At 45.7% G+C, this 25,742-nt stretch overlaps 1 protein-coding gene across 9 annotated transcripts in view; it reads right to left on the reverse strand.

Moving 5' to 3' along the window:
• The window catches only part of DENND2A (DENN domain containing 2A), a 123,217-nt gene that overhangs the window by 59,842 nt on the left and 37,633 nt on the right, over positions 1–25,742 (reverse strand). For all 9 annotated transcript variants that reach the window (XM_054559885.2, XM_054559886.2, XM_024250469.3 and 6 more), the window contains 3 exons: positions 23,692–24,833; positions 9,825–9,952; positions 7,769–7,890 (listed from right to left, as the gene is read on the reverse strand). In XM_054559885.2, the coding sequence (XP_054415860.1) occupies positions 7,769–7,890; positions 9,825–9,952; positions 23,692–24,686 (1,245 nt within the window). In that variant the 5' untranslated portion in view covers positions 24,687–24,833. The remainder of the gene's footprint in view (positions 1–7,768; positions 7,891–9,824; positions 9,953–23,691; positions 24,834–25,742) is intronic.

The following is a 25,742-nucleotide window of genomic DNA, read 5'->3' on the forward strand; positions in this document are numbered from 1 at the left end:
TATCCTCTCTGTTAAAACTACTAAACTGTGTCCTTGTAGTATAAAAGCAGCCGTAGATAATACATAAATGAATGAGCCTGGCTGTGTTTCCATAGAACTTTATTCATAACATCAGGGAACCAGCAGTTGTTTGTCACACCCAGAACTATAGTATAAAAGGGAAGTCACTCTAGGATCCTAAGAACGATGTGTCAGACTGTGGTCCACAGAAGATTCTAGCTTTTGATCAGAGGACCTTACACCAACATCTATGGCACCCAATCCCATTGTGTCTCTCTGGAGTAACCTCAGGGGCTTAGCTCTGCTGAGAGGCTCCCAGACACCCCTAATTGTATAGATCTCCGACTGATGATGGCACAGCAAAAGATCTGTAGTGTCCAAAAGGGAAAAGAGACAAGAACCCTGATGGTCTGAGGTCCGACCTCCCTGCTGAAGCCTCTTCAGTTGTTTCAGGAGAGTGGCTAGGGGACATCCTAGGCGGGGTAGGGGGTGCAGTAGCAAGGAAGCTGTGTGCCCCATCAGAGGCGGCCAAGCTGGATTCGAGCCCAGGTTCATTAACCCTTCTTGTCTGTGAATGGTGGCTGGTGGCTCAATTCCTTCCAGTCCTCTACTACCCCTGACTTTACTGCCTCAGGAGACTCTGCCTGTGGGAGACTACAGGGGTCCTTGATATAAACTATCCCCATCCCCCTCACCCATCTCAACATCATTCCTACTCTTAGGAGACCTCCTGTGCTGTCTATCATTCACACAAACATACATATTTGCTCATATGTGCCTGTAGGTACACACATTCTTGCATGAAAAAAGAGACACTTCTCTAAATATGTATACAGAGAAAGGCATACAAGGGCCAGGTGCAGTGGCTCACGCCTGTAATCCCAGCACTTTGGGAGGCTGAGGTGGGCGGATCACTTGAGGTTAGGAGTTCGAGACCAGCCTGGCCAACATGGGGAAACCCCGTCTCTACTAAAAATACAAAAATTAGCTGGGTGTGGTGGCGGGCACCTGGGCTACTCAGGAGGCTGAGACAGGAGAATCGCTTGAACCCAGGAGGCAGAGGTTGCAGTGAGCGGAGATCATGCCACTACACTCTAGCCTGGCTGACAGCGTGAGACTTCGTCTCATAAAATAAAATAAAAATAAAAAGGCATACAAGGGCATTCTAACAATGGGGACTAATGACATTCTATGAAGATAATGGGATACTGTGCAGGCAATAAAAACTGTTTCTAAAAATAAATTAGGCCAGATGTGGTGGCTCATGCCTATAATTCCAGCACTTTGGGAGGCCACGGTGGGCAGATCACAAGGTCAAGAGATCAAGACCATCTGGCCAACATGGTGAAACCCCGTCTCTACTAAAAATACAAAAATTAGCTGGGCATGGTGGCGCACGCCTGTAGTCCCAGCTACTCGAGAGGCTGAGGCAGGAGAATCGCTTGAACCCGGGAGGCGGAGGTTGCAGTGAGCTGCGATCATGCCTCTGTACTCCAGACTGGCGACAGAGCGAGACTCTGTCTTAAAATAATAATAATAATAATAAAAATAAAAAAGAAATTGATGACATGGGAAAACACTCATGATCAATATAAAAAAGCATCAAAACTGTATATACAATATAATCACAAATCTTTTTTTTTTTTTTTTTTTAGAGACAGAGTCTCTCACTGTCACCCAGGCTAGAGTGCAATTGTGCAATCTCGGCTCACTGCAACCTCTGCCTCCCAGGTTCAAGCAATTCTCCTGCCTCAGCCTCCCAAGTAGCTGGGATTACAGGCGCACACCACTGCGCCCGGCTAATTTTTGTATTTTCAGTAGAGACGAGGTTTTGCCATGTTTGCCAGGCTGGTTACAAACTCGTGACCTCAGTTGATCTGCCTGCCTCGGCCTCCCAAGATCACAAATCTTTTTATAAAATGTATACACACATGCACACAAACACATGGATGCACACCACACACAGTGTGTGTGAGAAAATCGGAGAGGAAATAAACCAAAGTGTTAGCAGTGGGTGTTGGGGTTACATGCACATTTTAAAGAGATCTTTAAAATACACACACATAAATACACATACATAAGATGTCAATCTGGGCCAAGCGAGGTGGCTCATGCCTGTAATCCAAGCACTTTGGGAGGCAAAGGTGGGTGGATCACCTGAGGTCAGGAGTTCAAGAACAGCCTGGCCAAAATGATGAAACCCCATCTCTACTAAAAATACAAAAAAATTAGCTGGGTGTGGTGGTGGACACCCATTGTCCCAGCTACTTGGGAAACTGAGACAGAGGTTGCAGTGAGCTGAGATCACGCCACTGCACTCCAGCCTGGGCAACAAGACGGAAACTCCATCGCAAAAAAAAAAGTAAATCTATTACAGAAATATTAGAAAATAGAGCCATAAAGAAAAGTAAAATTCCCCAATTGTGGATGAGTTTTATTTTCTCCATTAAACTTTTCAGTAATTGAAACACTTATTCTGTATCATGTAACCAGAAAAACTTTATAATTACAATGTTTTCAGAAAAAAAAAAAGGCATGTATGTATGCATGTATGTATGTATGTATTTATTTTTGGAGACAGGCTATCACTCTGGAGAGCTGTGGCACAAAAATAGCTCACTGCAGCCTTGGACTCCTGGGTTCAAGTGAATCTCCCATGTCAGCCTCCCGAGTAGTTAGGACTACAGGCATGCACCACCATGCCTGTCTAATTTTTAAATTTTTTGTAGAGATGGGGTCTTACTATGTTGACCAGGCTGGTCTCGAATGCCTGGCCTCAAGCAATCCTCCCACCTTCGCTTCCCAAAGTGCTAGGATTACAGGCATGGACCACTGCATCCAGCCTGTTATTTTACTATTATTATTATTTATTCATTTTTGAGATGGAGTCTCATTCTGTCGCCCAGGCTGGAGTTCAGTGGCGCAATCTCAGCTCACTGAAACCTCCCCCTCCCAGGTTCAAGAGATTCTCCTGCCTCAGCCTCCCAAGTAGCTGGGACTACAGGCGCGTGCCACTACACCTGGCTAATTTTTGCATCTTTAGTAGAGACGGGGTTTCACCATGTTGGCCAGGCTGATCTCGAACTCCTGACCTCAGGTGATCTGCCTGCCTTGGCCTCCCAGAGTGCTGGGATTACAGGCGTGAGCCACTGTGCCTGGGCACCCAGCTTGTTATTTTTAAAAAGGACGTATATTGAAAAATATAGGCCAGGTGTGGTGGCTAATGCCTGTAATCTCAGCACTTTGGGAGGCTAAGGTGGGCGGATCACTTGAGGTCAGGAGTTCGAAACCAGCCTGGCCAACATGGTGAAACCCTGTCTTTACTAAAATTACAAAAAATTAGCCAGCACGGTGGCCTGTGCCTGTAATCCCAGCTAGTCAGAGGGTGGGGCACGAGAATCACTTGAACCCGGGAGGTAGAGGTTGCAGTGAGCCGAGATCGAGCCACTGCACTCCAGCCTGGCTGACAGAGCGAGATTCTGTCTCAAAAGAAAAGAAAAGAAAAGAAATGGTGGGTGATGTGTAGCAAGAAAAGAAAACAGTCCCTTTCAGGAGCTTGCAGTTTGTGTTCAGCAGCAGCAGCATCTACCCACAGCTGCACACTTGGTCCTTTCTGAGCAGAGCCTATCCAACAGACCCTTCCCTCTCAAATGGAAATTCTAGTGACCTGAATAACTAGCCGTGACCTAATGAAATGAACATCCCAAAGATGGCTGAGGATCTCTCCGCGGCTGGTAGGGGCTCCTGCAAGCTCTAGGGTCCCAGATGCAGCCCAGATGCGGTAGATGTTCCATGAATATTTGATGAGCTAATGGAGGAAGTGGTGAAGTCTCCAGCTGTCCCCTAGAACAGGGCACACAGCAGACACCCAGATGTGGATGAGCAGAATAATGAGCACGGACACGGTGTCCCGCTGAGGGCTTGCAAGGATCCCTGGCAATCAGACACGTGCTCTGGACAACTGGATTCTCTTTCTTCAGGACAGCTACAGATACAGATACAGCTGGACATTAAGTTCTTGTTGACATTCTCACCTACTGGGCTTAGCTGCTTTGGTGGCAGAGGCTCTAGGTTTTCTCCAGCCCAGCAGGGACAAGAAGAAAAGGGTTGGTAAGCCTTTATTTCCTGGTATCAGGGAGGAGCGTTCTGCCCTGAATGCAGAGCTGCCTTGGGCAGATTTTTCTTTTGAGACAGAGTTTCACTCTTTTACCCAGGCTGGAGTGAAGTGGCATGATCTTGGCTCACTGCAACCTCTGCCCCCCAGGTTCAAGCGATTCTCCTGCCTCTGCCCCCTGAGTAGCTGGGATTACAGGCACCCACCACCACACCTGGCTAATTTTTGTATTTTTAGTAGAGATGGGGTTTCACCATGTTGGCCAGGCTGGTCTCGAACTCCTGACCTCAGGTGATCCACCCGCCTTGGCCTCCCAAAGTGCTAGGATTACAGGCAGGAGCCACCGTGCTTGGCCTGGGCAGATGTTTTTCATTGTTCCTCAGGGGTGAGGCAGTTCACTCCCCACATGAAGTGGGGAGCCAGGTAGGACCCAGAGGGGACAGACCAGGTGTGACAGCTTGCTTTCTTCTTCTAAGTCAGGCTTCTCTGCCATGGGAAATGAAGGATTTCCTAAATGTTGAAGACATCCCTATTCCAATGAAAATACCAACAACACATTTCCAAGGCAAGCAGAAAGTATTTGCTAATTGTCAGTTGCCATGGATTATTCTTGATGACACCCTTTTCCATATGAGAAGAGAAATGGCAGTTAACTGGTGCAGGCAAGTATTGTAGCAATTTATCTGGGTCTGTAAGATCCATCCTTTGGGACAGGTTGTTCTCTCACCTCTTCCAGAAGCCTGGTGGCAGGCAGCATCCCTTTATGGCCATCAAGCACAGGAGACAGGTTTCAGGTGGAGACAGCCCCACCTGCCAACGATGCTGACCCTGTGGGGCTGGGACAGGAAGACCACTGCTTTTCCTAGGCTGGAAACAGAGCCTTGCAATGAGATTTAAGTTGCCCTTTGCAGCTGGTACTTGGCCTTCCTTAATTTCTTCTACTAAATATTGTAGAACTGTTAGGCCTTATGGGAAAACCAAAGAAATAGAATATATACATTTTTCTGTCTTTCTTTCTTTCTTTTAACTTAGGTTTAGAATATATACCTTTTGACCTTGAGGAATTTATAATCTAGTTGGGGAGATGTTTTTAAGATATATTAAGGCTGGGCACGGTGGCCTGTAATCCCAACACTTTGGGAGGCCGAGGCAGGTAGATCATGAGGTCAGGAGATCGAGACCATCCTGGCTAACATGGTGAAACCCCGTCTCTACCAAAAAAAAAAATACAAAAAATTAGCCGGGCGTGGTGGTGGCGGGCGCCTGTAGTCCCAGCTACTTGGGAGGCTGACGCAGAAGAATGGCATGAACCCGGGAGGCGGAGCTTGCAGTGAGCCGAGATCGGGCCACTTCACTCCAGCCTGGGTGACAGTATGAAACTCTGTCTCAAACAAACAAACAAACAAGCAAACAAAAATAACAAAAAAAGAAATGGTTTAACTGAGTGTTACAGATAATCAGAGAGAAACAAGTCCCAGGGATTGGGATGGCTGGAGAAGCTTCTTAAAGGACACATGATTGAACTGGGCCTCAAAGGATGGGGAGAGGTCTCGGTGAGAGCCAAGGGCAGAGTTAAAAATGACCTCGCTGGTTGGCAAATTTTGGCCTGTGGGCCACCACCTGTTTTTGTACAAGCCATGACTTAAGAATTAACTTTTACATTTTTAAATGGTTGGAAAAATAAATAATATTTCATGACAAGTGACAATCATATAAAAGTCAAATTTCACCAGGTGTGGTGGCTCACGCCTGTAATCCCAGCACTTTGGGAGGCCGAGGCGGGCAGATCACAAGGTCAGGAGATCGAGACCATCCTGTGAATGGTGAAACCCCATCTCTACTGAAAATACAAAATATTAGCCAGGTGTGGTGGTGGGCACCTGTAGTCCCAGCTACTCGGGAGGCTGAGGCGGGAGAATGGCGTGAACCTGGGAGGTGGAGCTTGCAGTAAGCCGAGATCGCGCCACTGCCCTCCAGCCTGGGTGACAGAGCAAGACTCCGTCTCGAAAAAAACAAAAAAAAGTCATATTTCAGCATTCAGGTCAGGTGCGGTGGCTCACGCCTGTAATCCTAGCACTTTGGGAGGCCAAGGTGGGCAGATCACTTGAGGTCAGGAGTTTGAGACCAGCCTGGCCAAAATGGTGAAACCCCGTCTCTACTAAAAGTACAAAAATTAGCCAGGTGTGGAGGCGCATGCCTATAGTCCCAGCTACTTGGGAGGCTAAGGCAGGAGAATTGCTTGAACCCGGGAGTGCTGAGACTGTGCCACTGCACTCCAGCCTGGGAGACAGAGCAACGCTCCGTCTCAAAAAACAAAAACAAAAAACAACAACAACAAAGGTTGATTGAAATACAGCCACACTCATTTACTTACGCATTGTCTATGACTGCCTCACACTACAGTGGCCGCTCTCAGTAGTTACAACAGAGACCATATGGCCCACACAGCCCCAAATATTTACTCTATGGCCCTTTAGAGAGAGTGCGCATGTCCCAGGCCTACATCAGAGGGGTAGTTGGTAGGCTCTGGCTGGAGGGGGCATTTGTATGTAGGAACTATGGGAGATTACGGGTAATGGGTGCCAAGATACCTGTTACAAATGCTAGTCCTGCAGGCAGTGGGTTGAAATTACCATCTATATCAGTAAGGTTATATTATCTATGTGCATATGGTATGAAACTCCAAAAAGTTCAAAAGAATATTCTGTAAAAAGAAGGTCAGCCTTCCCCCCTGCCCTCTGGGTATTCAGACAGGACAACTCCTCTGAGGTCCTCAGTTACTCATGCTTGGGTATCCGCACGGAGATTTTTTTTTCACCTCCAACATTGGGGATGGAGATAGTCTTACACATACATGTGTGAGTTTACATATACGTATATTCTTTCATCTTTATATATATGCATATTATTTCATTAAAAAAACCCACATACAGACATGGGCGAGTTTACATATATGTATATTCTTTCGTTAAAAAACCCACAGGCTGGGTGCGGTGGCTCATGCCTGTAATCCCAGCACTTTGGGAGGCCGAGGCAGCTGGATCACTTGAGCCTAGGAGTTCAAGATTAGCGTGGCCAACATGGCAAAACCCCATCTCTACAAAAAATACAAAAATTAGCTGGGCTGGTGGCATGTGCCTGTAATCCCAGGTACTCAGAAGGCTGAGGTGGGAGGATTGACTGAGTCCAGGAGTTCAAGGCTGCAGTGTGCCGTGACTGCACCTCTGCACTCCAGCCTGGGTGACAGAGCGACAACACCCTGACTCAATTAAATCAACAACAACAACCCACAAATGGTAAAATACTTTAAAACTACTGTTCTACATCATGCCTTTCCGTCTTGTATCTTAGAGTGTGCTCTATGTTAAGACATTCTTAACAGTTGTATGGGACGGATGTACCATCTTTTATTTACCCAGTTTGAGGAGGTTTCTGAGCCAGAAGCTCAATGGTATTTTAGGAAGCTTTTTTGAGCAGAGGGGCTCCAAGAGAACTAGAGGCAGGAAAACCAGTCAGCCAGCGATGTACAAATCCAGGAGCCTGGCAGGGCAGGTGGGGGTGGCCTGGAATTCCAGTGCTGGCCGGAACTCCAGAGTGCTCAAGGCCACCATGCTGCGGCCCCTTCTCCTGTCACCACTCCCAGGGGACTCATACCTTGGTGAGTGTGTCAGGGATGGAAGAGGTGGGAGAAGCAGGAAAATTCAAGACACACTTCTTCCCCAGACAGCGACCATGTAACTCGATGTCCTCATAAGGGTTCTCCTTCATTGGCGGATCTGTGTTCAAAGGCAATGGGTCAGGAACCTGGGACCACTGAGGACATTTCCCTTTTCGAAACACTGAGGTCAGCATCTCGGCCTCTCCTGTGTCCATCGTTGTAGGGATATCTGCTGTTTTGCCATCGATGCGCCCCTCCTGTTGGTAGCAGCCCCTGATTTCACTGGGTTACCTCTCCATCTCCTCATTTGTGGCCATGGGAGATTAACTCCATTCTCAGTTTCAGCGCTTTAGCCAATCTAGGTATCCCAAATCCCTGCCTCAGTAATCAGTTCAGGGAAGGGCTCATATTCTAAGCCTAAGTGATATCACTGCATGGCATTCCCGGGCTCCAAAGGTGAACAAAGGACCTTGGCTGGTCTAATGAGGGTGAACCTCAGGATTTCTGCTGGGACTTGCAGGATACCAGCTCTTCTCTCCACCAGGAAGATATGGATTCCAGAAAGCTGGTGGCAGCCATTGTGGGGACCCTGGGAAGCCTGCTGAGAATAAAGCTAACCTGAGAGGTAAGAAATGGAGGAAGGAGGCTGGGTGTGGTGGCTCACACCTGTAATCCCAGGACTTTGGGAGGCCGAAGGGGGTGGATCACTTGAGCCCAGGAGTTTGAGACTAGCCTGGGCAACGTGGGAAAACCCCGTCCCCACTAAACACACACACACACACACACACACACACACACACAAATTAGCTGAATGTGGTGGTGGGCGCCTGTAACCCCAGCTACTTGGGAGGCTGAGGCAGGAGAATCGCATGAACCTGGGAGGCGGAGGCTGCAGTGAGTTGAGACTGTGCCGTTGCACTCCTGGGTAACAGAGTGAGACTCCTGTCTCAAAAAAAAATAAAAAATAAAAAAAAGAAAGAAAGAAAAGAAATGGAGAAAGAAAAAGCTAGTTTAGTTGGGTTTTCTGTTCCTTGTAACTGAAAGCATCCTCTTGGGCAGTCACTGCTAAGAGAAGTCCAGATCTCTCTCCCATTTTAGATCTGGGAATCCCGCTGCTTTGGCAGGAGCCCATCTCCAGCAGCCTGGACACAGATGCAATTCCAACTGCTTAGCTAAGCATCTGCCTTCCTCAAATTTTCTATTTCCTCCTTCTGTAAGTTTTTTCTAGTATTGATGATTACACGCCTGCATGTCTGCATATATCCACCCTACCTGCCCCTCACCTGCACACACATAAGGGTTTCTCCCTTTTATCAGCTTGTTTCTTCCCCCACCCTTCACCCCCACCATAAGCAGTTGGAGCTCGCCCTTCACTAAAACCATCAACCTCCCCGAAGATGACTGAACTCACCAAACTCTGAATCTGAGACCCACTCCGAAATCTCAGAGGATGCTTTAGAGCCAGAGTTACTTTTTAAATCACATTTAGTCTGTGTTCTGACGCCCTGTTAGTGCCACACTCTTGACAGTTTCTGAAGGAGGCTCTGGTGTGTAGTGTTTTCTTTCATTCAGTAATCCCTGCAGTTGACTGAGCATCTGTCATAAGTGAGGTAGTTGACACAACATTCTCTCCAGTCCTTAACCTCGCAAGGGAGCTAGCTTCATCCTCATTATGCAGATGGGAGAACTCAGTTCAGAGACGTGAAGTCACTGGCTCAATGTCCTGCGGCCAATAGGCAGCAGAGCCAAGCTGTGGTTCTGGATCTTCAGACTCCAGGCCCCATGCTTCTCACTATGCCACACTGCCACACTGCCTCCTTGGCCACTCATCACCAGCCAGTCTTCCCCCTCCAGCCCTAGGGTCTCTCATATATCCCACAAGGCTGACTCTCCCACCCCACCTGCCTGCTCTTTCATCCGAGTGCACAGGTGTCTTCGAGTGTGTGTGTGTGTATGTGTGTGTGCATGTGTGTTTCCAGCAGCCAGCCCCATTCTCCCTCCCCTTTCTCCCAGACAGACTCAGACCCACACACAGACGCTGTGGCCTCTTACCTAGAATGTCTTCATAGACGTTCTCCTCCGATAAAGTGCGTGTCAGCCCCAGCTTAGTCTGTGCGTACCAGTCCACCCTGCTGCTCTCAGAGGAAGACTGCAGTAAATCTTCAAACTCATAGGACTTTCTGGAATGTGCCAGATGGGAGGAAGAAACAAAGAATTTGAATCAAATTAGGCTGCTTCAGAGAATATATTAATATATCCCTTCACCCAAATTCTCTTTTTCTTAGAAAAATTGTTACCGAAATCAACTTCTTTTATTTTATTTCATTTTTTGAGACACAGTCTTGTTCCATCGCCCAGGCTGGAGGGCAGTGGCGCCATCTTGGCTCACTGCAACCTGTGCTTCCTGCGTTCAAGCAATTCTTCTGCCTCAGCTTCCCGAGAAGCTGGGACTATAGGCATGCACCACCATGCTTGGCTAGTTTTTGTATTTTTAGTAGAGACAAAGTTTCACCATGTTGGCCAGGCTGGTCTCAAACTCCTGACCTCAGGTGATCTGCCCGGTCTTGGCCTCCAAAAGTGCTGGGATTGTAGGTGTGAGCCACTGTGCCCAGCCTGAAATCAACTTATTTTATTGTAAAAGGTGTGAAAATCCATGAATAAGAGATGTGGCTTTTATGTGCAAGAATGTTCATGCTATAATGCTAAGTGAAAATAATAAAGTATATGTAAAAAAATACAATCCCAACTTTGTAAACAAACATATACATAGAAAATAAAAAAGGGGGCCGGGTGCAGTGGCTCACTAGTATAGACAGGGACTGTCTACACTGTTTTACAAATCAGGACACTAAGTTTCAGTCCATTTATGTAGTTCATCCAAGACTAAAAGGCTTGTGACTAAGGATATGGAACAGTCCTTATTATAGTATAGATAGTGCTTGACTGTCTTATTACAGTATAGACAGTCCCTGACTGTCTGTACTATAGGTACACAGCACCACGCCCTGCTAATTTTTGTACTTTTTTGTAGAACGGGGTTTTGCCATGTTGCCCAGGTTGGTTTCAAACTCCTGACCTCAAGTGATCCTCCTGCCTGGGCCTCCCAAAGTGCTGGGATTACAGGTGGGAGCCACTGTGCCTAACCGCAAATTAGTATTCTTACCCACTTTTTTCATTTTTTTTGTTTTTTGAGATGGAGTCTCACACTGTTGCCCAGGCTGGAGTGCAGTGGCATGATCTTGGCTCACTGCAACCTCTGCCTCCTGGGTTCAAGCGATTCTCCTGCCTCAGCCTCCCGAGGAGCTGGGATTACATGCATGTACCACCATGTCTGGTTAATTTTTGTATTTTTAGTAGAGACAAGGTTTCACCATGTTGGCCAGGCTGGTCTCGAACTCCTGAACCCAGGTGATCCACCCGCCTCACCCTCCCAAAGTGCTAACATTACAGGCATGAGCCACTGCGCCTGGCCTCTTACACACATTTTATTTATCAGAAGACAGAGGCATAGAGGGGTTAGATAAATTGCTCCAGGTATATTGGGAAAAGGTGGTGGAATTAGGGTCTGACTCCAGGAAGTCTGGTTGGAGACTGATGCTCTTAATGACACAAGGCATTATGGAGAGCATTTATTTAAGTGAGGCACGTCAGGAGGGAAGCTGCATTCACAGGCTCCAAATTAAAACAGGCTGAATTTCAACAGTTTGTTGTTGGGAACCTGAACTAATTTTCCATACAAAGCTGCATTACACAGTACTGTGCGATACCCAGGCAGACCCTCTGTTTCCCTCACGTAGTAAGTAATCTATGCTATGAGGAGATGCTATGAACCCTTACAGGGAAAAGGGGGACAGGAAGGGGTCATTTCACTGGAAGCCAGGCAGTTTCTCCCACTCTCAGGGCCAGGGTAGCAACCACCACCTACAGGTAAAGCCCTGACTGCCCAGAATTAGAGCATGACCCTGGCTGAGTTTGGCCTTTTCTTTGAGAGAGAGAAAGGGGCTGTAGCTGTGCCTTGCTTTGCCATGGTGACAGCTCTATTTATTTTTAGAAACAGGGTCTCCCTCTGTTGCCCAGGCTGGAGTGCAGTGGTGCCACCACAGCTCACTGCACCTCAAACTCCTGGGCTCAGGCAATCCTTGTCCCTCAGCGTCCTGAGTAGCTGAGACTGCAGTTGCATGCCACCGAGGCCGGCTAAGTTTTAATTTTTTGTGGAAATGGGGGTCTTGCTTTGGTGCCCAGGCTGGTCTCAAACTTCTGGGCTCAAGCGATCCTCCTGTCTCAGCCTCCCTGTTGTCTGGGATTATAGTTCTGTTTTTATTTTTAAAAATCTCATTGGAAACAATATTTGTATAGGTAAAATTTCAAAATGATAAAGTACCTATGAAATAATATCTGAATCTTTAAAATGTTTTCATAATAAGTGCCCTAACAACAAAAGATATCTGTATGGTTAAAGGCTCTCCAAATCTCAGCGGATGGCTCGCTTATTTAAAGCACATGTAATGCAGGCCGGGCGTGGTGGCTCATACCTGTAATTCCAGCACTTTGGGAGGCCGAAGCAGGCGGATCACTTGAGGTCAGGAGTTCGTGACCAGCCTGGCCAACATGGTGAAACCCCGTCTCTACTAAAAATATAAAAATTAGCCGGGCATGGTGGTGTGCACCTGTAATCCCAGCTACTTGGGAGGCTGAGGCAGGAGAATCGCTTGAACAGGTGAGGTGGAGGTTGCAGTGAGCTGAGATTGCGCCACTGCACTCTAGCCTGGGCAACAGAGAGACTCTGTCTCAAAAAATACATACATGCATACATAAAAATAAAGCACATGCAATGCAAGCGGGAATCTGGATTATGTGTTGGGGTTTGTTGGGATAGGATTAGTTTTATCCTATCCCAGTGGTTACTGTCAGACACCTGGGATTTCAAGACATAGTTTGAATGTTTTGTATAATCCTTCTATATTTCCAAGAACAAGATGCTAATATAAGAGTTCAGGCCAGACACAGTGGCTCATGCCTGTAATCCCAGCACTTTGGGAGGCTGAGGCAGGAGGATTGCTTGAGGCCAGGAGTTCAAGGCCGGCCTGGGCAATAAAGTAAGATCCCATCTCTACAAAAACTAACAATTACAAAAATTAGCTGGGCGTGGTGGCATGTGCCTGAAGTCCCAACTACTTGGGAGGCTGAGGTGGGAGGATCCCTTGAGCCTAGGAAGCATAGGTTGCAGTGAGCTGAGATCATGCCAGTTGCACTCCAGCCTGGGTGAGAGAGTGAGATCTTGTTTCTGGGGAATAATAATAATAATAATAATAATAATAATAATAATAATAAAGGTCAGCCATGCTTTGCATTTGATTTCTGACACATAGAAGGTATCACTAGTCTAAACAGCATTAGAAAAGTCCAATTTGAAAACAACTAAAAACTCCCTTTAAAAAAATGAAGATGGGGGTGGGCGCGGTAGCTCACACCTATAATCCTAGCACTTTGGGAGGCCGAAGCAGGTGGACTGCTTGAGCTCAGGAGTTTCAGACCAGCTGGGCAACAGAGCAAGACCCTGTCTCTATAAAAAATACAAAAGTTAGCTGGGTGTGGTGGGGCACACCTATAGCCTCAGTTACTTGGGAGGCTGAGGTGGGAGGATCCCTTGAGCCAGGGAGTTGGAGGATGCAGTGAGCCAAGATCAAGCCACTGCATTCCAGCCACTGCACTCTCACTCATTTTGAGACAGAGTGAGACCCTGTTTCAAAATAAAAGATGGTTATTCATGTTGCAAAACTAATTTGCAAAACGATTCATCAAAAGGTTTCTCAAATAGCAGCTCTATTTCCTGTATTAAAGTGTTAGTTTTCAGGTGACTAATTCCTACGCAGGAAGTCTGAAAGGCAAACAAATTAACATGAGGTACAGTCCATACAAGATCAAGGAGAAGCCAGAAATCTTTGCATGTCCAGTTTCTAGAACTAGTGGGAAAATAGGATTCCAATTACAACATTTGATCTATCATTGTCATGTGTTGGTAATACATGTCAAAGCATTTAGAAAGTTAGCTCTTCCTAGCAGTTCTTTATTTTCCCTCCCTCCCTCCCTCTCTCTTTTTCTTTCTTTTCTTTCTTTCCTTCTTTCTTCTTTCTCTTTCTTTTTCTTTCTCTCTCTCTCTTTCTTTCTTTCCTCTCTCTCTTTTCTTTCTCTTTCTCTTTCTCTATCCCTCCCTCTCTCCTTTCTTTTCTTTCCTTCCTTCCTTTCTTTTCTTTTCTTTCTTTCTTTCTTTTCCTTCTCTATCTTTCTTTCCCTCCCTCCCTCCCCTTCCTTTCCTCCCTTCCCTTCCCTTCCTTCCTTCCGTCTTTCTTTCTTTCTTTCTTCTTCCTCTCTCTTTCTTTCTCCTCCCTTCCCTTCCCTCCCCTCCCCCTCCCTACTCCCCTCCTCTCCCCTCCCCTTCCCCTCTCCCTCCTCTCCCCTCCCCTCCCCTTCCTTTTCTTCTTTTTTTTTTTTTTTTTGACGGAGCTTCACTCTTGACGCCCAGGCTCTTGTCACCCAGGTGCAATCTCGGCTCACTGCAGCCTCTGCCCCCTGGGTTCAAGCAATTCTCCTGTCTCAGCCTCCTGAGTAGCTGAGATTACAGGCGCCTGCCACCACGTCTGGCTAATTTTTTTTTTTTTTTTGAGACGGAGTCTCGCTCTGTCACCCAGACTGGAGTGCAGTGGCGCGATCCTGGCTCACTGAAAGCTCCACCTCCTCGGTTCACACCATTCTCCTGCCTCAGGCTCTCGAGTAGCTGGGACTACAGGCGCCTGCCACCATGCCCAGCTATTTTTTTAAATTTTATTTTTAGTAGAGACCGGGTTTCACCGTGTTAGCCAGGATGGTCTCGATCTCCTGACGTCGTGATCTGCCCACCTCAGCCTCCCAAAGTGCTGGGATTACAGGTGACAGCCACCACGCCCAGCTAATTTTTCGTTTTTAGTTAGAGACGGGGTTTTGCCATGTTGGGCAAGCTGGTCTTGAACTCCTGACCTCAGGTGATCCGTGCCCTGCCTTTTTTTTTTTTTTTCTTTTTTTGAGACAGAGTCTGGCTCTGTCACCCAGGCCGGAAGGCAGTGGGGCGATCTCAGCTCACTGCCACCTCCGCCTCCAGGGTTCAAGCAATTCTCCTGCCTCAGCCTCCTGTGTAGCTGGGATTACAGGCACCTGCCACCATGCCTGGCTAATTCTTGTATTTTTTGTAGAGATGGGGGGTTTCACCATGTTGGCCAGGCTGGTCTTGAACTCCTGGGCTCAAGCGACCCACCCACCTCAGCCCCTCAAAGTGCTGGGATTACAGGTGTGAGCCACCATGGCCGGACCACCTAGCATTATTTCTACAGCCTACATAAATGTCAGGGACATCAGTCCTCCCCTTCTGAGATTCAGGTAGGTGATTAGGCTCCCTGAAGAGGAGAAATGTGATTACACTAATCCTCCAACCGCAAAGCTAATTCTGTTCTCTACAAATATTTTTTTAACTTGAAAGTTTTAGTACCTTCATTTACACATTAACTTTGAGAGAAAGGAAACTGTGAAAGGTTAATGAATGATAACCACATCCAAACAGGCTTCTCTCTAATTTAAACATTTTCAACATTCATTCCACACCCCGCCTGCAAGTTTAATAAGTAAACATGCGAGTCACATTGTGCTCAAAGTGGGTGATACAAAGGCGAGAAGTCCCTGCCTTTGGGGAGCCCACAGCCTGGGGAAGAGGTGTAACCTCCACTCAGCCTCACTTTACTTCCCAGGTCCTCAAATGATCGTTTGATATTTGGTACTTCTGAGTTTCAGAGATGCTAGAATGAGCTGGTTGTTCAAAAGAACTTTGCTGAAGGGCGTTATAGCCTATGTAATAGGCAAATTTCAACAACCAACGCCAAACACTGTGATTCTGAGTCGTATTTTGAATGTTCTTCATGACTTCTCCATATTTTTGTAAATGAAATGCTAACTTAGAGCTCCTCCCATTTGGACAATGCACAAGAATCTCAAAGCTGAACTTGTAATCCTATTGCCTCTCTCTGATAAGAACCAGCTCCTTGCCCAGTGTTGCCATCCAAAGGTTTAGGTCTCAAACCTGGAAATCAGACTCCTAGCCTCCCTCCCACTTACTGCCTACGTCTAACTAGTTAACCCAAGTTTTACCTCCAAAGCATCTCTTGAACCCACCCACTTCTCTCAGTCCCCAAGGCAGCTACACCACAGGGTAACTACAAGACCTCACTGTTCCTCCCCATCGCCTCACCCCACCTGCCCATTGGTGCCCACCCAGTCTCCAGGCTGCTGACAGGACGGTCTCTTAAACATGCAAATCTTTTTTTTTTTTTCTTTTTTCTGAGATGGAGTTTCACTCTTGTTGCCCAGGCTGGGGTTCAATGCCGTGATCTAGGCTTACTGCAACCTCCGCCTCCTGGGTTCAGGTGATTCTCCTGCCTCAGCCTCCTGAGTAGCTGGGATTACAGGCGCCCGCCATCCATGCCTGGCTAATTTTTTGTATATTTACCTGAAACGAGGTTTCACCATGTAGGCCAGGCTGGTCTCGAACTCCTGGCCACAGGTGATCCACCCTCTTCAGACTCCCAAAGTGTTGGGATTACGAGCGTGAGCCACCGTGCCCGGCCTTAAACATGCAAATCTGATCATCTCTCTCCCCGTCTTAAAAATGTTCCTGTTTTCCATTGCCCTTAGGTAATAGGCCCAAATCCACACCTTATATACAGGTCCAGAAGACCTTCAGGCCTCACCCCAGACCCTTCCTGGTGTACAGGTCCAGAAGACCTTCAGACCTCACCCCAGGCCCCTCGGGCCACACTCCTGCTTTGCAGTTCCTCTGACATGATGCAGTCTTTCCTGTCTCAGGGCTTTCACCTATTAGTTCACTCAAACTGAACGTCCACTCCCCACCCTCCCGCTGGCCCAAGCGTCACTTCCTCTTGATCCCGTCTGTTTCCCTGATAGGCTACACATCCCTGCTGAATGTTCCCATGGCACCAGGATTCCTCACAGCGCTGACAGCAGTTATGATCACGACACTAGCTGTGTCCTTCTAACTATTACTGGTCTGCAAATCCCGTGAGGACAGAGTCTCCGTCTATCTCGCTCATTATTACATTCCTATGTCTAACACTCGATACGTGCGTGGTAAATATTTGTTGGTTGCATAAGTGAATGAGTATTTTATTTTATTATTTATTTATTTTCACTCTGTCACCAGGCTGGAGTGCAATGGTGCATCTCAGCTCACTGCAACCTCTGCCTTCCGGTTCAAGCGATTCTCCTGCCTCAGCCTCTCAAGTAGCTGGGACTACAAGTGCGTGCCACCACGCCCAGCTAAATTTTGTATTTTTAGTAGAGATCGGGTTGCACCATGTTGGCCAGGATGGTCTCGATCTCTTGACCTTGTCATCGCCTGCCTCAGCCTCCCAAAGTGCTGGGATTACAGGCGTGAGCCACCGCGCCTGGCTTTTTTTTTTTTGAGATGGAGTCTTCCTTTGTCACCAGGCTGGAGTGCAGTGGCAGGATTTCGGCTCATTGCAACCTCCGCTTCCTGGGTTCATGTGATTCTCCTGCCTCAGCCTCCTGAGTAGCTGGAATTGTAGGTGTGCGCCACCATGCCTGGCTAATTTTTGTGTTTTTAGTAGAGACAGAGTTTCCCCATGTTGGCCAGGTTGGTCTCAAACTCCTGACCTCAAGTGATCTGCCCACCTCAGCCTCCCAAAGTCCTGGGATTACAGGCGTGAGCCACCATGCCTGGCCCAGTGAATGAATATTTTAAAAGCTGGTTTTAAGTGCCACATTTACTGTTTATAATTTATCCCTACTTCAAGATTAAAAAAAAAAAAGCAGCTGTATTATTGAGTTAATTTTTAGTAAATTGTTTTGAATCCATTTCCCCCAGGATTATTTTCATCTATGGATTAAAAAAGCTTGGCTACAGGCCAGGTGTGGTGGCTCACGCCTATAATCCCAGCACTTTGGTAGGCTGAGGCAGGCAGATGGCTTGAGTCCAGGAGTTCAAGACCAGCCTGGGCAACACAGCAAAACCCTGCCTCTACAAAAAATACAAAAATTAGCTGGGTGTGGTGGCATGTGCCTGTGGTCACAACTACTCTGGAGGCGGAGGCAGGAGAATCGCTTGGCCCAGGAGGCAGAGGTTGCAGTGAGTTGAGATTGCAGCACTGCACTCCGGCCTGGGCGACAGAGCAAGACCTTGTTTAAAAAAAAAAAAAAAGCTTGGCTAGCCTGGCACCTGGCAACCATTTAAAACATCATCCACCTGGGTTAGAAACCAAGGATGCCACGTGCTGACTTCCATCATCCTCCTCCAGCTGCCAGAGTCTTTCTGCCTGTCTATCCTGAGTTGCCACGGGCAGCTCTTCCCCATGGCTCGCCATACTCAGGAAGGGCATTCCTACCACAGGTGCTCAGGGCAGGCGGCTAGGCAGGAGGAGGCTTCCGTTAGCTCTCAGCTTGCATTCTGTTATCAGGTAGCTCCTCCACCGTGTACTAGGACCACTCACACGGTTTCTGCTTTTCTCTATCCTGGATCTAAACCCTAAAGGTCAGAAGGAAAAACTATTTCTGTCCCTCATTGTGGCTAATATCCAACAATTTCCACCTTTCAATGAGAAAAGACATGAAAATCACTCTTGTAATGGACAACAGCAACTTTGGAAGAGCAAGCACCGTCTCCCTGTTTTCCAGTGCAGCTTCTATTGAAATCAATGGCTTTACTAAATCAAGTTTCTCAGAAGCTTCCAGAGTAGCTTTTGCTCTAAACGTCAACTTAATCAAACAACGCGCTCCTTTGAAGACTTGAAACATTCAGTTTTTAGACGTGGTAATTCCGAGTTGTCTCAGGGATGTCTTGCTGACTGAGATGGATCACAGCTTGGCTGGTAAGTTAATTTTAACTGTTAAACCTGTGAGAGCCGAGGGTTGCTGCTTAGCCAGAGAGCTGTGGGGATCCGTATCAGTCCCATAGAAGATGGAAATTATGGAATCAATAACAGCACAGTGTGATCTGGCAGCCATATAATGACTGAGGTTTCATGTCCTCAAGAAGTTCTGAAAGTCTTACACTAAAGCTCCAAGGAAAGGCCAAACCTATATGATGCCAAAATAATCAGCTGAAAAGTTGAAATTTTGGTCAATGCAGTTATTTGGTTTCATGAAGATCTATAAGCTGTCACATGACCAAGTTAAACTAAAATTTAAAAATCTGAATTCCAGTTAAGACATTTTGAGTATGTAGATACATGTGAATTCAGGATGGTGCTCACACTTAAAAAGTAGTAACTTTTCTTGTTAAATGTCGGCCTTAAGGCATTCTTGCCAGAGCTATTAAGTGTATGCCATAAAACACATATAACCAAGTTAATGTTGCTGTAGGAACCTTATCTTTGGAATTTCCTGACATTTGAGGGTTTCTCATTTTCCATTTTAGGATTGAAGGCCTAAGTCCTTGCATTTAATTTCCTGGGGCTTTAGAGAAATGAAGAAAGAAAAGAGAAGACAGCAAATAGAGAGGGAGACAGAAAAGGAGGGAAAAGGAAGGAAAGAGAAGAGGAGAAAAGAAAAAAGAAGAGAGAGAAACAGGAAGAGAAAAAGAAAAATACGCTTTCTTTAACCAAGGATCTGAATCCACTGGTTTTGCTCTTAAGGAGGTTTTGCTCTTAAGGTTTTAATTGGCCTATAAAAATAAGCTGAATACATTCTCTAAGGCACACACAGCCTGGCCACGAAATTCGAAACCCTCATAACCTTTAAATCCTTAATCATTTCTTTCTTCAACCTTGGTTTGGCTTTCCTCCCTCAAAGAGGGTGATGCGTCTGTCAAATTCGTGGTACAGTCCTTTTTGTTTTTAAGAGAAAGGACCACAAGAAAGAGCATACTTTATTTTTTTAAGAGTAGAAAGTGAACATCTTGCCCTAATCACCTCCATTGTACTATTTTAAACAAAATGAAAAACCCAAAGCCAAAATTGTTAAAACACAGCTGATGCAACCATATTCAAACTGGCCAAGAAAAATTTCATCTTTGGACTGAAATAAGTAACTTTAGCTGGTTATAAAGAAAATGCTGGAAGACTGAAAAGCGCAGATGGTAGTTAAGAGAGAAAAGATAATGGGAATAACTGTTCCCCAGGTTGACTCGCCTGCCCAGTGATGACACAGATGAAGGATTCCAGTTTCCCAGAACCAACCTGTCCCTGGGGGTGTGGGGCCTCCTTGGAGGAACAGCCAGAAGGGGCGTGGAAGGGCTGCTGTGGTAAGCACTGGGCAGGAGTAGGGAAGTCACGGGAGTGCTCGGGGACCCGGGCTTTGGCACTGGCTGGAGAAAGGATTTATTATTGGAGATGGATTCAGATTTTCTGAGAACATAAAGAAGGAAGCATCTAAGTTCTTCTCCAGACTTCATGTAACACTGAAACTCAAACCTAGTAAAGATAGTGCAATCATCCTGTATGTATTCTGCAAAAAAAAGATGGTGCAATAAAACCCAAGTATAGACCAGTCTAATTTATTTACTGATACAAAAATCTTAAAATATTAGCAAATAAAATTCAGTAGTACATTAAAAGAATAATAAACCAGGCCCGAATGGGAGTTCATCCCCCACATTTAAGGATGGGTTAATATTAAGATATAAATTCGCTATGAATGGATCAGAACAGAAGAATCATATGATCATCAGGGGTTTCTGAAAAGTACTTTAACAAAAATCTAATCTCTAATCCTAATTTTTAAAACTCTTAAGTGAAAAAATAAATATAAATGGACACTAACTTGATAACATAAAAACATATCTCAAATAAGAGTGCCTGTGAGTGAAACTCTAGATGCATTACCATTAAAGTTAGTGGCGAAGTAAAGCTGCACACTGCTTTCAGCACTATGATGTAACACTGTTCAGAGGTCTCAGCAAGTGCAATTTGGTAAGAGAATTAGGTATAAATTAAAAAGAAAAAGGTAAAATGATGATTCTTTGTAGACAATATGGTTATATTCATAGAAAGTCCAAGAGAATCAACTGACAGACTATTAGAAATAATAAGAAATTTAAGATGTCTTGAAATATATATATATACAAAAAAAACACACAAAATAAGTAGTTTTCTTAAATACAAAGACCATATGAGAAAAAAGACTACATTAACCATTGCATTAAAAAGAGAAAAGACTTAGAAATAAACATAGCAAATACATAGCATGCCAAATAATTATATATTAATTACAAAACCCCCCACAGATTTTGTGTATGTGAAATTTGATAGTAATATTTAGAACATTCAGAAAAATACAGGCAGAAACACTCAAGACATTTTTGGAAAAGGTGAATAATAAGTAAATAAATAAGAGGTTTATAATTACTAAAAACAATTATTTTTTTTTGCATATGACATGATGTTATATATAGGAAGAGACAAAACAATTATTATTTTTTTGCATATGACATGATGTTATATATAGGAAGTCCAAGAGGATCAACTGACTAATTATTAGCAACATTAAGAACTTTCTATAAGCCCTACTAGATATTAAAATACATTATGGGCTGGGAGTGGGGCTCACGCCTGTAATCCCAGCAGTTTGGGAGGCCGAGGCAGGCAGATCACTTGAGGTCAGGGGTTCGAGACCAGCCTGGCCAACATGGTGAAACCCTGTCTCTACTAAAAATACAAAAAATTAGCCAGGTGTGGTGGCCGGAGCCTGTAATCTCAGCTACTTGGGAGGCTGAGGCAGGAGAATTGCTAGAACCCAGGAGGTGGAGGATGCAGTGAGCTGATATTGTGCCACCACACTTCAGCCTGGGCAATACTCTGTCTCGAAAAAAAAAATAATAATAATAACAATACATTATGAAGTTAAAGTAATAGTTTGGCACTGAAAAAGAAATAGCATGATTAATTAAACAGAATGGAGCCAGAGAAAAATAAAACACTTAACACATATTGAACAGGCTTTGTACTAAGTTTATGTTACACATGTTGACTCATTCAATCTTCACAACAACTCTGTAAAGTGGTTACTAAAATATAACTATCACCATTTTACAGATAGGTAAAATGAGGCCAACACAATTTAGTGGCTTGTCCAATGTCCCACAGCTAGTAAGTGGCAAAACTAGTAATGCTATATGCTCCTTATCACAGCATTATTTGTAAACTGGGAATAACTTATATATATTTACATATATATACATATATATGTAAATAAATTCTAGAATATGCAAGCTTTTTCCCCCTTGAAGAGAACATAAGAAATTATGCTATTATGCTATTTACAGGGGAAGTGGGAAAAAAAAAGAAATTATGCTATTTACAGCCAAAAGAATCATCCTACATGACAGACCATGCTGAGTGGGGGGGGTGACAGGATTTAATTTATAGTTTATATTTTTAGAAGACTCCTCTGGCTGCTGAGGGAGGAATGTTCTAGGGGTGGGAGGTGAATCCAAGATGATTAAGATGGTAGCAGTGGAGGAGATGTAGGCAGATTTGGTGATGAATTAGGAAGCGGTATGTGAAAAAGAAAGGAACTGGAGATGACTTTTTAGGTTTGTGGCCTAAGCAACTAAACAAACGGTGATGCCATTTAGTAGGATGACAATTATTTTAGGAGGAGGTGGTTACTGGTGGCCTGGATGGAGAATTTGGGTTTGGACACGTGAAGTATAAATGATAAGACAACCAAATGGAGATCCAAGCAGGAGATGACTACACAAACTTTAAGCTGGGGGAGGGATTTGGGGCTGAATGCCTCAATTTGGGAATCATAAGCATGACATTGACATTTAAAGCCATGGGACTGGATGAGATCATTTAGGGAGTGAGTGTAGATGGAGAAGAAAAGTCTCAGGTCTGGCCCTGGGTTGAGGTGGGGATAGGTTCGGGGTGTGTTCTGACAGATAGAAGGAAAAAAGAATGGAATTCAGAGGAGTGAGAGAAGGAGGACTTCCAGGGACATGGGTGACCCAGAAGCCAAATGAAAGAAGTGTTGCAAGATGGAGCGAGTCAACAGGTGTTCCTCGAATACTGAGAGGGGCCAATTAAGAAAAGAACAAAGAACTGGCAATTGGATTTAGCAAGATGGAGGTTACTGGTGGCCTTGGGACAGGGTAGTTTCAGGAGGAGGTTCCCAAAGCTCAATGGGGTGGGTCAAGAGAAAATAGGAGGTGAAATGATGAAAGGGAGTACGACAACTGTTCTGAGGAGTTTTGCTCCAAAGCTGGTTTCTAGATCAGCGGCTATCAAACCAACTAGCGTGTTATAGAAATGGACTAGAGACTAAGTTGCAAAACAGAAAAATTGTTTTCGAAGCACAGATTTTATTTTTAAGCATTAACATGCTTTATTATTTAATGTGTTATTTTAACGTTATAAAATATTCACAGTGCGTGCATCCATATGTATAAATGAGGAAACTGAGGCTTCGAGAGGTTAAATAACTTGTTTAAGGTCACATAGATAGACACTGACAGGGCCAGTGTAGACTCCAGGCAATGTGTTTCTAAAGCCCACACCAAGAAAAATTCAAGCACTGGTAGTTAGCAGGGACTACCAGGTTGTAGACTGCCAGGGTTAACATGAGTCTTTCATTTAACTCTTGGTTACTGCCCCAATTCCAAGTCCTTATTACATCTAAAGGGTAATTTTTAAAAGCACATACTCTTCTTTTTTGAGGACTGAGAACAAACACAAAATACAGGCATCAGTTACCAAGTTTCCAGGTTAATTAACAAAGTATCTTAAGCTATGAACCATCTGGACTACAAGATCCATCAGTTTAATAAAACAAATAATTCAACTGAGAACAGACAGTTATGATGGGACATAAACCACTGGGAGAGTCAGGTGGCGACGCTCTGCCCGGCCACACCGGCACCTACCTGTGGTCTGCACTGGATTTCTGTCTCCCGGTCCACAGTCTTCTGTTCACAGAGGAAGGCGGGGGAGAGGAGGGCAGAGGCGGGGGAGGTAGAGAGGGCAGAGGAGGCAGGTTTCTTTTCTCTTTCCTGAAGCCGATGCCAGGCTTCCCATCTTTGTCCCCTTCTCCGGCATGTTTGAACGTTCTCCGGGGTTTTGGCAGAGGGTTGATGAAGGGCTTTGTGGGGGAACCCTCCGAGCCCCTGTACACGTTCTCAAGGCTCCGGTCCCAGGGCCTTCTGCATGAACCTTTCCTGTCCTCCACAAGCTCGGGGGCAGGCTCCCTGCCTTCCAGGTCCGAGGGGTGGACCCTCTGGCTGACTTCTGAGCCACTCCCGCCTCCCAGGTTCTCAGGAAGGGCGGACCCCGCCTCTGCCTTGTCAGGAGGGCAGTGTGGGGAGTAACAAGTCCCTGGCAACTGGGGATCCAGCCCTGCCGACCCATCCTTCAAAGCCTGCTCGAGTTTCTTGACCTGCTTCAGCACTGAGAGGTGATCGTTCTGAAAGCGTAGCTTGCCAAGTCTTGGCTCTCGGCCTCGGCCCCAGCTAGGATCCACTTCCCGTTCTGGCTGGCTTAGGTCTTGCCCCGGCTCTGGGTCCTGTCCCCCGACGTTCACTGCTCCTTTATTCCTTTCCTTCTCTGTGCTCTCTGTTCCTGGCCTCATTCCATTCTTAGCCTCTGTGACCTGAGTTCTCACCCCATCACTACTCCTCCTCTCCACCATACAGGACGGCAGATAATCCTCCTGTCCGTCTGCTCTCCTGCTGGGTGCAGGAGTGGGCACCTCTTTCTTCCCTTCCCATTCTGATATCTTGTCCTTTATGTTGAGGGACTTGTGCCGGGGTCCGGCTCTGGCAGATGGGCAAGGGTTCTGAACGCCTCTGAGCTGCTTCTTCCCAGCCCTGCTGGCTTCTGCAGCTGGGTCACTGATGATCATATCCAAGCTGAACACATCCATTCTTTACTCTAGCGGGAGGTTGTGGAGGCCTTCCAGGGGGCTCCTTCTGAAGCCCGACTCCTGATCAGTCTCTAGGAATGGAATGGAGGGGACTAAAGTGGATGCCTTCGAGGGTCTTTCTCAGTCCTTGCACCTTCCACTTTGACCCTGCACAAGAAAGACAAACACCAGGTGAGTGATTCTTATTGTTCTTGGCTGGTCATAGAGATTTGCTAGAACTTAGATATAAATGTTATATGCAAGTCATAAACCACAAACATTGAAATTCCTATTAAAAAAAAAATTCACTTTGTGGGCAGGGTGCGGTGGCTCACGCCTGTAATCCCAGCACTTTGGGAGGCTGAGGTGGGAGGATCACTTGAGGCCAGGAGTTTAAAACCAGCCTGGGCAATATAACAAGACCCCCATCTCTACAAAAATTTTTTTTTTTAAACTCAATTTGTGTTTTCCTTGGGGAGACAGCATGGTGAAATGAAGGAGCGATCGGGTTTCGAAGTCAGATAGGCTTGGGTTTAAATCCTAATTCAGTCACATGACCTTAGGCAACTTGTTTAAGTCCTCTAAACCTCAGTTTCCACCTCTGTAAAATGAAGATAATAATAATATGGGCCAGGCATTGTGGCTCACACCTGTAATCCCAGCACTTTGGGAGGCCGAGGCGGGTGGATCACGAGGTCAGGAGTTTGAGACAAGCCTGGCTAACATGGTGAAACCCCGTCTGTACTAAAAATCCAAAGATTAGCGGGGTGTGGTGGCAGGCCCTGTAATCCCAGCTACTCACTCATGAGATTGAGGCGGGAGAATTGCTGGAACCCAGGAGGCAGAGATTGCAGTAAGCTTAGATTGCACCACTGCACTCCAGTCTGGGCAACAGAGCGAGACTCTGTCTCAAAAATAAAAATAAAAATAAAAATAAAATAGGAGTAATTTCATGAGGTAAAAGATTACATAGGCTGTTTTTCCTGCTTTTCTTATCCACAGGCAGTTCTTTGCAATGACTATTTAAAAACTAAAACAACATCACAAGTCATGAAGTTTGTGCTACCCCTGAACTTG

Source organism: Pongo abelii, chromosome 6 (genome assembly GCF_028885655.2).
Source record: "Pongo abelii isolate AG06213 chromosome 6, NHGRI_mPonAbe1-v2.0_pri, whole genome shotgun sequence".
In the NCBI taxonomy this organism is placed as follows: Eukaryota; Metazoa; Chordata; class Mammalia; order Primates; family Hominidae; genus Pongo; species Pongo abelii.